Source organism: Carlito syrichta, unplaced genomic scaffold, assembly GCF_000164805.1.
Source record: "Carlito syrichta isolate Samal-C Ts95f unplaced genomic scaffold, Tarsius_syrichta-2.0.1 Scaffold302408, whole genome shotgun sequence".
Lineage (NCBI taxonomy): Eukaryota > Metazoa > Chordata > Mammalia > Primates > Tarsiidae > Carlito > Carlito syrichta.
In genome coordinates, this window is record NW_007246504.1 from 53119 (window position 1) to 68591 (window position 15473).

Sequence of the window (15473 nt, forward strand, 5' to 3'; positions counted from 1 at the left end):
GCACTCTAGTCTGGGCGACAGAGTGAGACTCCAACTAAAAAAAAAAAAAGAGTATATTTCTATATCTCCCTTCCTTTGTACTTTTGTTTTATGCTTTACTTCTACATGTGTAAGAAATTCCAAAATACATTTTTATTCTTATTATTTTTTGAGTTGGAGTCTCACTCCATTGCCCAGGCTGGAGTATGATGGCACGCTCATGGCCACCCCAGTGTCGACCTGCCGGGCTCTGGCGATCCTTCTGCCTCAGCCTTCCAAGTAGCCAGAACTACAGGCACGCGATACCATGTCTGGCTAATTTGTTGGTTTATTGTAGAGATGAGGTCTCACCAAGTTACCCAGGCTGGTCTTGAACCCAAGGGGTGAGGCCAATCCTCTCACCTCAGCCTCCCAAAGTGCTGGGATTACAGGCTTGAGCCACTGCACCTGGCCTAGACAATTATTTTTATTTTTTATTTTTTTATAATCAATATTTTTTATTATGATATTGTGGGGTACAGTTAAGGGTTAGGTATACCAATATGCTTTGTTCAGGCAACCTTGTTGATAAGAGGTGTCTCCCCTTCCCCAGACAGATATTTACTACCGTTAATCCCATCTCCCTTCCCCTCCCCTCCCAGACAATTATTTTATTTAATTTTTTAATTTTTATTTTTTAATTTTTATTTTTTGAGTCAGAGTCTCACTCTGTCACGCAGACTGGAGTGCAGTGGCCACTCCCGGCCACCGCAGCCTCGACCTGCTGGGCTCCGGTTATCCTTCCGCCTCAACCTTCCAAGTAGCCAGAACTACAGGCGTGCGTTACCACGCCCGGCTAATTTTTGATTTATGGTAGAGATGAGGTCTCGCCAAGTTGCCCAGGCGGGTCTCGAACCCCCGGGCTCAGGCAATCCACTCACCTCAGCCTCCCAAAGCGCGGGATTACAGGCTGAGCCACCAAGCCCGGCTGACAATTATTTTAAAAGAGATTTAGATAATAAAAGTTTTTAATATATGAATGTAAACCAAAAATAAAATCCTGAGCTCTCCAACCAACGGAATGGACTCCCTCATGGCCAAGCAAAACCTGTAAAACTAAATTCCAGGCTGTGACGGGAAAGGAGCCTCGTTGGACCCGCTCTCCTTTGGTGCTTTGGCCCAACTGACTCGGATTAACCTTAAAATAAGACTGAAAAATGCTCTGTGGAAATAAGATACCAAATTCGAACCTGACTCTGGCATGGCATCACGTGACAGATAACAGGCCCTATAGGATATAAAAATATTTCACCCAGAATATATTTATTTGACACCTTTTGGGATGGCTCTGCAAGCTGGCTCTTGAGGAAATTTGGATCTGTTGAGAATCTCCTTTCGCAATACTTTCTCTGAAGCTGCTTAGAGTCTTCATCTCCGTACCAAGACCTTTGGCTTCCACAGCCCTCCTTATCGTAACTCAAGCATTTCTTTCTACTGACTTCAGATTCTTTCGACAGAGTCAGCGTTTCCTGTAAACGTCTGTTTTCCTGAGGTGTGTAAGGCTGCAGCCCCGCCCCCCTTGGCCACACGTTCTCGGAACCTCTTGAAACTGAACCCCAGGCCATAGTCACTCATCTTTGGCGCAGAATAAACCTCTTCCAATATTTTTCAGAGTTTGACTTCTTGTCAACACCTATGTAGTTCACCTTTTTTTTTTCTTTTTTGAGTCAGGGTCTCACTCTGTCACCTAGACTGGAGTGCGTGGCACGATCACAGCTTGCTGCAGCCTCAGTCTCCTAGGCCAGGCGATCCTTCTGCCTCAGCCTGAAAATGAATGTTAGCATGGCCAGCAGAGTTTATTAGAGAAAGAGGCGAAAGACAGACATGCCCGAGCTGGCATGGACGAGAGAGAAGCAAAGCCTGCTTTTGCTTTGCCAAACGGCCTTTACATATCCTCACGATGTGGAAATGCCAAAGAGGGTAGAACCCGGTGATCGCTGCTCCAGAGAAGGTGACGTGTCTTCGTCTCTGGCGGGAGGAATGGACATTCTTTCTAACACCTGTCTGCTGGACATTCATCGATCTGTGCCAGCTGCTCTGCCTCGGGACTGTAAGCATGCATCACCACAGACGGGCTAAGTGTTTTACTTTTTGTGGAGACGAGGTCTTGCTGTGTTGCCTAGGCCGATCTCGACTCTCAGGCTCAGGGGATTCATTCTCCCATCTTAGCCTCCCACAGTACTAAGGTCACAGACATGAGTCCCCATGCCTGACTGGCCTCTAGTCATTATTTCTGGCGTTCTTCGTTCCTTTGTGTATCTCTTTGGCATATAGTGATCTTTTTTGTATGAAAGACTTAATATTTCTTATTGTCCAGATCTGCTGCTGGCTAATTATTTCAGCTTTTGTATCCCTAAGAAAGCTTTTATTCACATTTTTTTAAGAGAGAATTTTTGCTGAATGTAGAGTTATAGATTATTAGTTTTTTTGGCTTTTATTTTTTTCTGATGGAAAATCTGCTGTTTTTCTTACCTGAAGTTTTATGGGTCTGATTTTGCCCTTTATTTAATTTTTTTTTTTTTTTTTTTAGTTGGATTCTCACTCCATTGCCCGGGCTGGAGTGCAGTAGCATACTCATGACTACCCCAGCGTTGACCTGCGGGTTTAGGCTGTCCTTCCGCCTCAGCCTTCCAAGTAGCTGGAACTGTACAGGCGTGCGCTTCCACGCCTGGCTGATTATTATTATTTTTTCTTTTTGAGTTTAGTCTCCGTCGCCCAGGCTGGAGTGCAGCAGCACATTCACGACCACCCCAGCGTTGAGTTGCTGGGCTCTGGTGATCTTTCCATCTCAGCCTTCCAAAAAGCCGGAACTACAGGCACATGCTACCATGCCCAGCTCATTTTTGATTTATTGTAGAGATGAAGTCTCACCAAGTTACCTAGGCTGGTCTCAAACCCTAGGACTCAGGCAGTCCACTCACCTTGGCCTCCCAAAGTTCTGGGATTACAGTCTGAGCCACCGAGCCCAGCCCTCTTTTTCTTACGGTTCTTGCTTATAGTACCTTATTTCTCTGTGTGATTGATTTTATATAGAGAGACATATAGACATATACGTGTAGATTTGTATGTCTCTCTCTCTCTAGATATATATATTTTTTTGAGTTGGAGTCTCACTCTGTCACCCAGACTGGAGTGCAGTGGCACGCTCTCCTTGCCAATTGGTTATATTTTTACTGAAAGCTGCTTATTTCCTTTGGAAATTACTTGTGAAAATTCTTTGAGACCTATGATAAAGATGTCTTCCTCCAGAGAGCATGTGTTTGTTTCTTATTGGGGCACTATCACTTTGGAACTACTTTAAATTCTCAGCTTGAGATATCTTGTTTTTGTATGTTTTGACCACTCAGATGACATGAATTTGGGCTCCGTTATGTTCTTTTTTTTTTTTTGAGTTGGAATCTCACTCTGTCGCCCATGCTGGAGTGCAGTGGTACCCTCACGGCCACTGCAGGCTCGACCTGCTAGACTCAGGTCAGCTCAGCTTTCACCTCAGCTTTCTAAGTAGCTGGAACTACAGGCACACGTCACCATGCCCAACTGATTTTTTTGATTTATTGTAGAGATGAGGTCTCACCAAATTGCCCAGGCTGGCCTCGAACCCATGGGTTCAGGCAGTCCTCTCACCTCGGCCTCCTATATATGTTCAAAGGCAAGTGTGAAAATGTTCAGGCATAGGAAAAGTTGTTATATTTAAATTTTCCTAAAAACTAAGAAACTTTTACTTACTCCTTCCTCACCAAAGAGAGGTTTTAGGAAAGTATTGTGTAGATTGATATGCTCCTACATTGTATTGGTCCTTGCAACAACAAAACACACACGCAAACCTCGCTTTTTATTTCTTTATGGTTTCATAGCTTGGATGCTAGTAGCTTGTCACTGGTGTCATCAGCCTCCAGTCTGCCAGATGTTTCCTTGGGCTTCTGAGTCGCACGTTCTCTCTTGTTGCCCCGGGGAACCTGCGCAGAGTGGTGGAGCCTTGGGCAGGTCAGAGCGGTACTTGGCTGTCTTCGGTTCGCTTACTCTGTGCGAAAGAAAGACTTTCAGCAAAAAGAAGCCTGTGTCTGTGGATTCACGTTTTGCTTTGTGTTTCCTTCTAAGGAAGTGGGAAGACTCTTGCCTTTGCCATCCCTGTGATCCATGCAGTGCTGCAGTGGCAGGAAAGGAAGCCTGCTCCTCTCCCAGGTAGCACGGAAGCACCACCGGGAGAGGCTGGAGCTGAGTCTGGCGAGTCGCCTGGTGAGGTTGGCGTTCAGAGTGAGGCACTGCCCGGTGAGCCTGGCGCCGAGGCTGGACCAGCACCCAGCCAGGCCAGCGCCGAGACGGGAGGCACCGCTTCAGGCCAGACGCTGCCCCTCTGTGATGATGATGCTGGTGAAGGGCCTTCTTCCTTGATCACGGAGAAGCCCGTCCCCAGACAGAGCGAGGATGAAGAAGAAACGCTTGGGGAAGAGCAAACCGGAAAGGTGCAGCAAGAATTGGGTGACAGTAGTGCCCCTTGTAACGTACAACTCAAGCATCCTCTGCTGGGACTGGTTCTCACTCCCACCCGAGAGCTGGCTGTCCAGGTCAAACAGCACATTGATGCTGTGGCCAGGTTTACAGGTGAGGTTTCTTTCCATTTTACAAATATTTCCCGAGAAAATCCTAAATGCTGGGTGGTGGAGATGAATGAACTATGCCCCTGCCCTCTAGGGGAAGCCTTTCCCATCTGTCAACAAATTAAGCCCTTCGGAAAATTACAGTAAGTCCCCTGCATACAAATGAGTCTCGTTCCGAGAGCCTATTCTTAAGTCTGCCAATGTTAGCCTACGTACCTAACTAACACAGTTGGCTGTATAATACTTTAATAGAGTTTTCACACAAATAATACAAACAAAAAATAAAACTTTTTTTTTTGAGTTGGAGTCATACTCTGTTGCCCAGGCTGGAGTGCCATGGCACACTCACGGCCATTCTAGCATTGACCTGCTGGGCTCCAACGATCCTTCTGCTTCAGCCTTCCAAGTAGCCAGAACTACCGATGTGTACTACCACGCCTGGATAATTTTGGATTTATTGTAGAGACGGGGTCTTGCCAAGTTTTCTGGGCTGGTCTCGAGCCTGTGGGCTCCCACAATGCAGGGATTACAGGCTGAACCACCAAGCCCGGCTGTAAAAATAAAACATTTTTAATCTTACAGTGCAGTACCTTCCACACACGCGACAGTGTTTGCCAGACATGTGAACTGAGTTAAGTGACTGGACATGCGAACAGAAAGTCACTCACATCTTTGAAAACTCACAACTTGAAGGCTCATGTAGGGCCTAACTGTAATTGAGTGACATTGTCTCAGTTCTTCCAAGGATGATGTATAGCTGCTGCCATTGTAGATGCCGAGGAAGTTAGTTTATTGGATACAGTAGCTGCTTAGGGCAGGGGTGACAGACTGCTGGTTTTCCTACGGTTGTACTGAAAAACAACCATGCTCATTTGGTTTAATATTGTCTAAGGCTGATTTTGTATTGAAAAGGCAACGCTGAGTAGAGTTCAGTTGTTTAAACAGATACAATCCCACCCATAGGGCCAATAACGTTTACTTTGTGACTCTTTAAGTATTAGTTTGCCGACCCCTGCCCTAAATCATTAGAATTTAATTCTCCCAGGAAGTTCCTTTTGGGAAGGGCTGCATGTGGGAATTTAATTTTATCACAAAAGGGTAAGTTGTTATTCCCCTGTGCCAGGGACATTGCTACGCACGTAAGTAGCATGATCCTGTGTGTTCATCCCCACACTTGGATACCGTGGGAAGTTCACCAGGGAGGACAGCAGAACACTGGCATTGGAGGAGCTTCAGATTGGCTGAGGGTGTGGGGACGGCTTCTAGGGGGGGTGTGTCACAGCTGCAGGTAACATCCTTACCAGCATTGTGGTGCAGCCCTGCTCAGTTTTCCCAGCGCTTTGGAGGTCAACATGCCTGGGTTCAAGTCCAGCCCTCTTGCTGTGGTTGGAGGGGCAAGAATAGAAAGAACAGATTAGGCTGGGCTCAACCTGTAATCCTAGCGCTTTGGGGGGTCGAGGTGAGTGGATGGCCTGAGCCCGCGGGTTCGAGACCCGCCTGGGCAACTTGGTGAGACTTCATCTCTACAATAAATCAAAAAATTAGCCAGGCGTGGTAGCGCGCTCCTGTAGTTCCAGTTACTTGGAAGGCGGAGCCGGAAGGATCGCCAGAGCCCAGCAGGTCAAGGCTGCGGTGGCCGGGAGCGGCCGCTGCACTCCAGCCTGGGTGACGGAGTGAGACTCCCAACTCAAAAAAAGAAAGAAAGAACAGATTGGAATAGATTGGAGAAATAGGACACAAATCACAGAAGGCTTGGTAGCCCCATAGGAGTGGCACAAGCAGTCTGGCTCGGCTAGCTCCTTCGCGCCCTTTCAGGCGCAGGAAGCTGTGCTAATGACTCCACCCCTCTTGCGGTGTCTGTGTTAGCCGTGCAAGAGAATAATCAGCGAGGCTGACTGACAGTGTCCTTTATGTTTTCTGTCCCACAGGAATCAAAACTGCTATTTTGGTTGGGGGAATGTCGACTCAGAAACAGCAGAGGATGCTCAGCCGCTGTCCTGAGATTGTGGTGGCCACTCCCGGCCGACTATGGGAGCTCGTGAAAGAAAAGCACCCTCATCTGAGCAGCCTTCGTCAGCTCAGGTGAGAGCTGATGCCTCTCCTTCTCCTCCTCCCCTTTTCTGGACGGAGCCTTGGGTGACAGGATGTGTGCAGTGCCTCTTCCCCTTGCAAGGTGCCATCATCTGGTGCCATCCAGACCCTGACCTTCAGAGAGCCTCACGTGCGTGAAGGAGAGTCATCGAGGCCCCAGGGGTGCTGGTGAGGGTGGTGTGTGTGGAGAGAGAGGGTGTGGTTGGGGTGCTGTCGGTGATTCCTCTTCTCTGCCACTGACCGGGGCTGTGGTCTGCCTGGATCTGCAGGTGCCTGGTGGTGGATGAGGCTGACCGCATGGTTGAGAAAGGCCATTTTGCCGAGCTCTCACAGCTTCTGGAGATGCTGAATGACTCCCAGTACAACCCAGAGAGGCAAACGCTTGTTTTTTCTGCCACCCTGACCCTGATACATCAAGCTCCTGCTCGAATCCTTCAGAAGAAGCACGCCAAGAAGATGGACAAGACAGCCAAACTCGATCTCCTCGTGCAGAGGATTGGCATGAGAGGCAAGCCCAAGGTCGTTGACCTCACGAGGCATGAGGCCACGGTTGAGTCGCTGACAGAGACCAAGATCCATTGTGAGACTGATGAGAAAGACTTCTTCCTGTACTACTTCCTGATGCAGTACCCAGGCCGCACCCTAGTGTTTGCCAACAGCATTTCTTGCATCAAACGCCTCTCTGGGCTCCTCAAAGTCCTGGACATCATGCCATTGACCTTGCATGCCTGTATGCACCAGAAGCAGAGGCTCCGAAACCTGGAGCAGTTTGCCTGCCTGCAAGAGTAAGTTAGGCCTGTCCCCAGAGGCCCAGCTTGTAGCCCCTGGGCTGAGGGCGCCGGGATGGTGGGGAAATGGTGAGGAAGCCATCTTCTGCCGTAGGGTCCTAATGAGCAGAAGGTGGCCTGTACTGTCCCCCCGCTGCAGTAGCATTTGGCAGGGTCACCCTCACTTAATGGATTTGGCTGCTGTTGGTGCCCTACAGAAACTTCCACTATGATGAATAAGGGTGACAATACCTACTGTCAGTGAGTACCTGGACAGTAGATGAGGTCCTGTGCTGGCAGTCCAGATGACGTTATCATGTGCTAGTCATTCACTCTCCTAACATCCTTGAGAAGAAGCAGAATAGATGAATGGTCGAGGGTACAGATTCTGGAACCAGAATGCCTGAGATCACATCCTGGCTTTGTCACTTCTCAGCTGGTCAAGTTATGTAACTTTGCGCTTCAGTTTTCTCTTTACTTAGATAGAAGCTACTTCATAGGGTTGTTATGAGGTTTAAGTGATTGTGAATTCATGCACGTAAGGTATTTGGAAGAGTCTCTGGCACATAAGTGCTTGCTAAATGTTAGCTTGCTTTATTTATTTATTCATTTTCGAGTTGGAGTCTTACTCTGTCACCCAGGCTGGAGTGTAGTGGCACACTCATGACCACCGCAGCCTCGACCTGCTGGGCTCAGGTGATACTTCCACCTCAGCTTTCCAAGTAGTTAGAACTACAGGCATACACCCCCACACCCGGCTAATTTTTTGATTTATTGTAGAGATGAGGTCTCACCAAATTGCCCAGGCTGGTCTTGAACCGGTGAGCTCAGGCAGTCCTCTTACCTTGGCCTCTTACCTTGGCCTCCCTAAGTGCTGGGATTATAGGCGTGAGCCACTGCGCCCTGCCTCATATTTTAATTTTATAGATGATAGAAATGAGCTCTAGAAAAATGTGCCCAAGATTTCTCTGCCTGGAGGTGGTAGGGCTGGGTCTCAGACAAGTCTGTCAGACCCCAGAGCTCATGCGCTTTGTCCTTCCGCCTCTGGACCAGACTGGTGCTCGGAGAGCAGGGTGCGATTGGGAAGTTGAACTGGCTTTTACTTGACAGAGTTTTGTCAGTTTACAGGTGATTAGTTTCTAGAACAAGTGTTTGATTTATCTCTTTTTGAATATTGATAAATGTGAGTGGTTTGAGATGACTTAGCTTAGAGAGGGGCCTGGCAAACTACAGCCTGCATGCCAGATCTTGCCTGTGCCTTTTTTTTCTTTAAGGGACAGGATCTTACTAGGCTGAACTCAACTCCTGAACTCAAGTGATTCTCTTGCCTGAGCCTTCCAGGTAGCTTTGGTGCCTGTTTTTATAGTAAACTTTTATTGGAACACAGAAAGACCCATTTATATGTTGTATGTAGCTGCATTTTGCACTAAAATGGCAGCGTTGAATAGTCACCGTAGATACTATATTGGAAGTGTCATCTGACACTTTTCAGAGAAAGTTGGCAGACCTTGACTTAGAGCAGTAGTTTCACGTTTTGCCAACTTTTAATTTGCATCCCGTTTTCCAACCATAGGTCAGAAGCACTGAGAGCAGGAGCCCTGAAGGGCCAGAATTTTAATGCTGTAAGGCATGCCACAGGTGCTTTTGACTTTTCCTTGAACCACACCTTAAGAAACATCACCCTGCACTTACTTATCACAGGCTAACAGCCGGGCACTGTTCTAGGTGCCGGTCATACAGCAGTCGGTGACGCAAGGTCTTTGCTTTCGTGTGTTTGACGTCGTAGTGGAGGGAGGTGAATGGTCAAGTAAGCCCACAGTGTCGGGTGGTGGTCAGAGCCAAGAAGTAAGTTGCGCAGGGCTGGGGACAGGAGCCTCGAAACCTCTGTGCTGTGGTGCGATTGGAGCAGAGAGCTGAGGAAAGCGATGGAGTGAGCCACGCGGGTCCTGAGGGAAGACCCTTTCGGGCCTGGAGAACAGCAAGCACGCAGGCTTGGAGTTGCAAGCCTGCCTGCACGGCTGGGGAAGAGTGAGGCAGTTGTGCAGCTAAGGGGCGGTGCCTGGGGAAGCGAGAGCAAGGGATTGACGGGAGTGTGTACAGCCTGACTGAGTTCTCTGGAGGGGTCTTTTGTCAAGGCAGAGCAGGGCGTGTGGGTTGGGCTGAGTCCCAGTTTGGGCCCAGACTTCACAGCTGGAAAACCCTGTACACGTGTGTCCTAGGGAGTGAATTTCTCTGAGCCTCCGTTATCTGGAAGGGGGAGATAACCGTGTTAACCTGAAGGGTGTTGCAAAGGGTGTAGTGTTTAGAGTGCTCAGTAGTTGGTGAGGGCTGGGTTCCTGACAGCTGTTAGTTGCAGTTATTAATGAGCTTTCTCTCTCCACCACAGCTGTGTTCTCTTGGCAACAGACGTAGCAGCCCGGGGTCTGGATATCCCTCAAGTCCAGCATGTTATCCATTACCAGGTAGGGGTATCTGGGAATTCATAGGCATCTGCCCACACTGAATGGGGAATCTGTCTCCCTGTTGGTTGCATGTTCTCAGGACCTCCTCAGACTGTGTCCTGGGCCAGGTCACTCATACCGCTTTCTAAAGCAAAGGTTGGGAGAGAGAGAAGGAGTTGTAGGGCCCAAGGCCTTCTGCAGCAGAGAACACACCCACTGGCACCAGGTGTCCACTGCTGCCACCTTTGGAACTCTGCTGAGAGCTAGTCTCTAAAAACCTTCTTGGTGTCTGATGTCAAGGAGTCCTTCTCTCCAGGCTGCTTGATACTGACAGGTTAGAGTCATAGTTTCTTCCACGAGAAATGGGCATAGAGGGTGAAGCATCTAGAGTGGTTTCCGTGGTGTAGAGAAGCAGAAGTGTGTGGCAGGCAAGAGTCTCTGGGTTCAGATCCCCGCGGAGTTGATCTTGAGCAAGTCGTTTACGCTCTCTCTCTGTTTTCTCATCTGGTGTGTGTGGCCGTTACTAGAGTTCCCACTGCCTGGGTTTCGTGTTTTAGACCAGAAATAAAACTCTAAGTCCCTCCACCAACCACACGAACCCCCTCTGGTTCAAAAGAAACCTTAAAAACTAAATTCTAGGCTATGGCAGAAAAGTAGGTCAGACATATCTTATTATGCCCCACCCCTTCTGGAGTTAAGCACGACTGGCCTTAACATTAAAATCGAGATCATAAGACTGACAAAACAGACCCTGGAAATAAGGTAGCAGACGCCAGCCTGACTCAGGTATAGCATCACATGACAGGTAGTAGGCCCTAAAGAAAATAAAACTTTTACATCAAAATGTATTTCTTTGACATATTTCACAATGGCCCTACAAAAGCATCTCTTGAGAAAATTTTGTCTGTAGAGAATCCCCTTCCATACCTCTTTCCCAGGTCCAGCAGAGACTTAATCAAGAGTCTGACATCTTTTAAACTCAAAGGAGACGTTTACCATCTACCTGCTACTTATAGACTTCATCTACCTAACAGGAACCTTGTACTCCATAACCCTCCTTAACTTAACCCAAGCATTTTTTTCTGCCAACTTCAAATTCTTTAGACAAAGTTTAAATCTTTAAAGCAGTTGCTGATTTGAAAAATCTTTGAATCCACCTATAAACTCTAAGGATCCCTCTTTGGGATGTTCCTGTCTTTCCCGACCAAACCAATGTGTACCTTACATATATTGATTTATGTCTTTGCATGTAATGTCTGTCTTCCTGTAATGTGTAAAACCAAGCTGTAACCTGACCACGTTGGACACATGTTCTCAATACATCCTAATATATCCCGGGCTATGGTTACTCATTTGGCTCAAAGCAGCCTCTTTAAAAAAAAAAATTTGTTTTTGAGTTGGAGTCTCACTCTGTCACCCAGCCTGGAGTGCCGTGGCATGCTCACAGCCACCGCAGCCTCAACCTGCTGGGTTTAGGTGATCCTTCCGCCTCAGCCTTCCAAGGAGCTGGAACTACAGGTACTCGCCACCACGCCTGGCTAATTTTTTGATTTATTGTAGAGATGAGGTCTCACCAAGTTGCCCAGCCTGGTCTCGAACCCGTGGGCTCAGGCAATCCTCTTAAGTTGGCCTACCAAAGTGCTGGGATTATAGGCGTGAGCCACTGTGCCTGGCCTTAAAAATGTTTTACAATTTTGGCTTTTTCGTCAACATTAAGGTAAAAATAAGATACTAGGTACAAAGAGCTTAGGAAGCCACCTGACATATTGTTCCTAAACGTCAGCTGCTGTTGGTAGTAGCAGTGATATGCGTGTGTGCACGTTGTGCATGTTAGCACAGCATTGTAGTTAGGAATATGGCCTCCAGAGCAAGGCAGCCAGGGTTGAAATCCTCAGTCTGCTGCTTCATGGTTGGTTAGCTTCAGGCCAGTTATTTGGCACCTGTGGTTTCAGGGTCATTATTTGCGAACTGGAAGCAATAATGCTACCTACCCCGTGGGGTTATCCTGTGAATTAATTGGGAGCTTGTGCTCATGAAGCAGGTAGCACAGTATAGGTTCTCAGTGAATGGGTAAGTGGTGGCTCTTATGGCTTTGCTTTTATTTTTCCTCTTTGTGCTTTTAAAAAGCTTGTAGGGTCCTGTTTCAGTGGGGGAGCAAAATCACAGTCTCATGAAGTGTTTCTTCTCTCAGTCCACAGTAACCAGGGTGGACGATTCCTGTGAACAAATGTGGGGAGGGAGGGCTGGCCCTGCACACACGCAGAGGACACCCGCTGAACGTCCTCTAGTGCAGTTCAGTTCTGATGCGGCCTTCCTGGAAATAGCCTCATATTCCACGGTTAAGGGTCTCTTCACCTCCCCTCCTGTGTAGATGTCAGTCACAGGTTGAGCCTCTGGATCTTCCGACCACCTGTTTTTAAGTTGGGTTCCTACGACTGCTTCTTTGGGTTCACTTAATTTGCTAGAGCAGCTCACAGAGTTCAGGGAAGTGCTTCTTGATGCTTGGTGGAGTGGGGCATAGCCGTTCCGTGGGCTCTTGACTTCACCACACAGGAGAATTTCTGGACGAGTCCAAAATATAGTTGAAGACAGATTATATTAGAAAAACCACGCTCAAGAAAGAGCGTGGGTGTCTTAAAGAGAAAAGTGCTGACCTGCTGTTATCTGAGTGTTTTATGTATTTTCTTAGTGATAATTATGGAGCCTATTTCTCAACCTGTGTGTTACGTGGTGATTGCAGTCTGTTGATCACAAGTTTCTATTCTTCTCGTCTACTTCTGAGCTTACTTGTATCCTGTAAAAATCTCGAGATAATGGTAAAAGTTACTGTTGTACAGTTGTTCCATGGTTTAAGTTTCTTCCTGAAAGCACCATCTCTTAGTGCCTCCAAGTAATTCCCTTATTGCCTTGTTTGGTTTCTGTAGCTGAGTATATCAGCCGCCCTGCATTCCAAGGTTGGATTTGGGTGCCTGCTCAGCCTTAGTGTTGTTCTAGGGAGTTATGTCCTGATAAGATGGTGTCCAGCTGGATGGCCGACCATCTGTTCATCTAATTATCACAGAATTATCTAATTCTGTGCCTGCCTGCAGGAGACTCCTCAGTCTCTAAGCTATACTGGCTACTCCACCTCACTTATATTTACTTCTTAAGATAGACTCGGAAGAATGAAGGGCAGTGTGTGGGGGAAGGAGCTTGACCTTCCATGCCCCCCCTGGGTGCGCCACCCTCCAAGAACCTCCTCAGGTTCGGCTGTCCAGGCTCTCGGAACTCTGTCCTTTTGGGCCTTTTTGGAAACGTCATGTCGTGATGCGGACGCGATGGGTTAAGCCGTTGGTGATCAGCTGAACCTTTGGGACCCCTCTCTTCTCCCTGGAGGCTGGGGGATGGGGGCTGAAAGTCCCAGCCCTCTAATCCTGCGTTGGTCTTCCTGGTGACAAACCCCCATCCCGAAGCTGCCTAAGGGCTGCCAGCCCTCAGGCCATCCTTGGCGAACCAAAGACATCCCTTGGGCGATTCTGGGCCTTAAGCCTTGGATGCCATGAGGTGGGGGTAAGGAGAGTTTCATAGTGTCCCAGTGTTGCAGATGGCAAGCTCTGCTACTCATCACCTTGACTTGCAGGCCCAGATGAACAAGCTTGAGCTGTAGTACAAGGAAGGCAACTTTATTTCAGAAAGCCAGGCCTGTGCCTCAAAGAAGCCCTTTCAAAGTTGTGGGCCGAGGGCAGGGGGCTCATAGGGAAAAGAGGGAGTGAGGGGCACAAGCGTGGTCCGGGATGCAGCGCTCCGGGTCCCGGTTCAGCGGTCACTCTCAGTTGCTGTTCTGGACAGTTGCCTTTCCGCTGTGGTCAGGCGCTAGATCAGCTCTTTGCCGGGGGTCTCCAGGTGCTGGTCACTTCTGAGCAGTGAGGCTGTGGGCAGTTTGTTCCAGAACAAGCCTTTGGAGTTTTTTTTTTTTTTGAGTGGGAGTCTCACTCTGTCGCCCAGGTGGGAGTGCAGTGGCGCACTCATGGCCACCCCAGCATTGACCTGCTGGGCTCCGATGATCCTTCTGCCTCAGTCTTCTGAGTAGCTGGAACTACAGGCACATGCTACCATGCCCGGCTAATTTTTGATTTATTGAAGAGATGAGGTCTTGCCAAGTTGCCCGGGCAGGTCTTGAACCCATGGGCTCAGGTAATCCACTCCCTTGGCCTCCCAAAGTGCTGGGATGTCAGACTGAGCCACCGAGCCTGGGCAGCCTCTGAAATTTTTAAAGCACACATCCAATGAGAGCGACGGGTATGTACTTAATTATAGCCATTGGTCATTGGATCATTGTATAGAGGGAGCCCATGAGGAAAAGAAAGGAAAAAGGACACAAGTGTTTCTGTAAGCTGTACTGTGAAGGCAGCAACAAGCAAACCGTTTTTAGAAGCTGGGATTCTCAGTTACAAGTGCCGGGCTCGTTTTAGCAAGCCTCTCCTCTTCCTCTTCTTGGGTCGGGGCTGGGTCAGCCTTTGCGAAGAGACCAAGATGAACCAAGCACAGTCCCAGGCCCTAGGAAGTGTCAGGCCTGGTAGCGGAGGTGAGAGACCACAGACGCAACTGAAGGCAGGAGCTACTAAAAGCGTGTCGAATTCAAGGAGGTCGGCGTTTGGGAGGATGGAGGGTGCTTCCTGAAAGGTGCTCGGCGTGTAAGGGCGAAGAGGATCTGGACTCGCGGAGACAGAAGAGGAAGGAGGAGAGAAATGGGCGGTGCTCAGGGGCTCCGAGGGAGAAGACGGCTGTGTCGGGCGGGTGGTTGTGAGACGGCCAGCCACCGCCGGCCCCGAGTGTCGGGGTGAGGGTTGGGCCTCGGTCCTCTCGGCAAAGACTGACGGGTGGCTCTCGTTCCTCGAACTGCCAGCAGCAGACACAGCGGCTGCTGCGAGGGGCACGGAGATGCTCTCTGGGCGCGGTGGAGAGGACTCTTGAGCCTGGTGGAGGGTGTGCGCGCTGGAGAGGGGGCCGGGTGTCAGTGCCATGGCACGTTCGCGGGATGATGTGTCCCGCAGCAGAGGCGTGGCGCCCAGGGCCCGAAACGGTGTGTGCAGCTGGGCTGCTTCCGTGCAAATCCTGGCTCTCCCGCTTCGTAGGGCAACCTAGCGGGGAGTTCCTTAGCCTCTCTGTGTTTTGGCTTTCTGGTCTAAAAATACGGGCAGTCATAAGGTGTTTCGTGCCATCGTGAGGCATAAATGGGGCAGTACAGGCAGAGTGCTTAGAATTGCCTGGCCCAGCCTACTCCCTCAGTCCATGTTGACTCTCCGTCATCCACGCAGAGTTCAAGCAGAGCCAGCAGGGTTTCTTGAGCTAGGGGACATACTGTGGCAGAGCTGAGACTCAGGAAGGTGACACCGGCAGCTCGGGTTAGGGGGCGTGGGAGGACCAAAGACCAAACCAGAAGTGACTGTCGTGGCCCAGCTGAGTGATCCGGAGGGCCTGGGCCGGCGTGCGAGGCCCAGGACGGGAGCCCACACCACCAGTCGGCTGAACCGGGGCCAGCTTGCATGTGGGATGGAGGGAGAGGGCGAGGTCTGTGA

General features: G+C 49.2%; 1 protein-coding gene across 1 annotated transcript in view; it reads left to right on the forward strand.

Annotated features, from left to right (window-relative positions):
- The window catches only part of DDX24 (DEAD-box helicase 24), a 28439-nt gene that overhangs the window by 9595 nt on the left and 3371 nt on the right, over positions 1-15473 (forward strand). The window contains exons 2-5 of the mRNA XM_008056597.1: positions 4117-4620; positions 6545-6698; positions 6977-7492; positions 9861-9936. Coding sequence (XP_008054788.1) covers positions 4117-4620; positions 6545-6698; positions 6977-7492; positions 9861-9936 — 1250 coding nt within the window. The remainder of the gene's footprint in view (positions 1-4116; positions 4621-6544; positions 6699-6976; positions 7493-9860; positions 9937-15473) is intronic.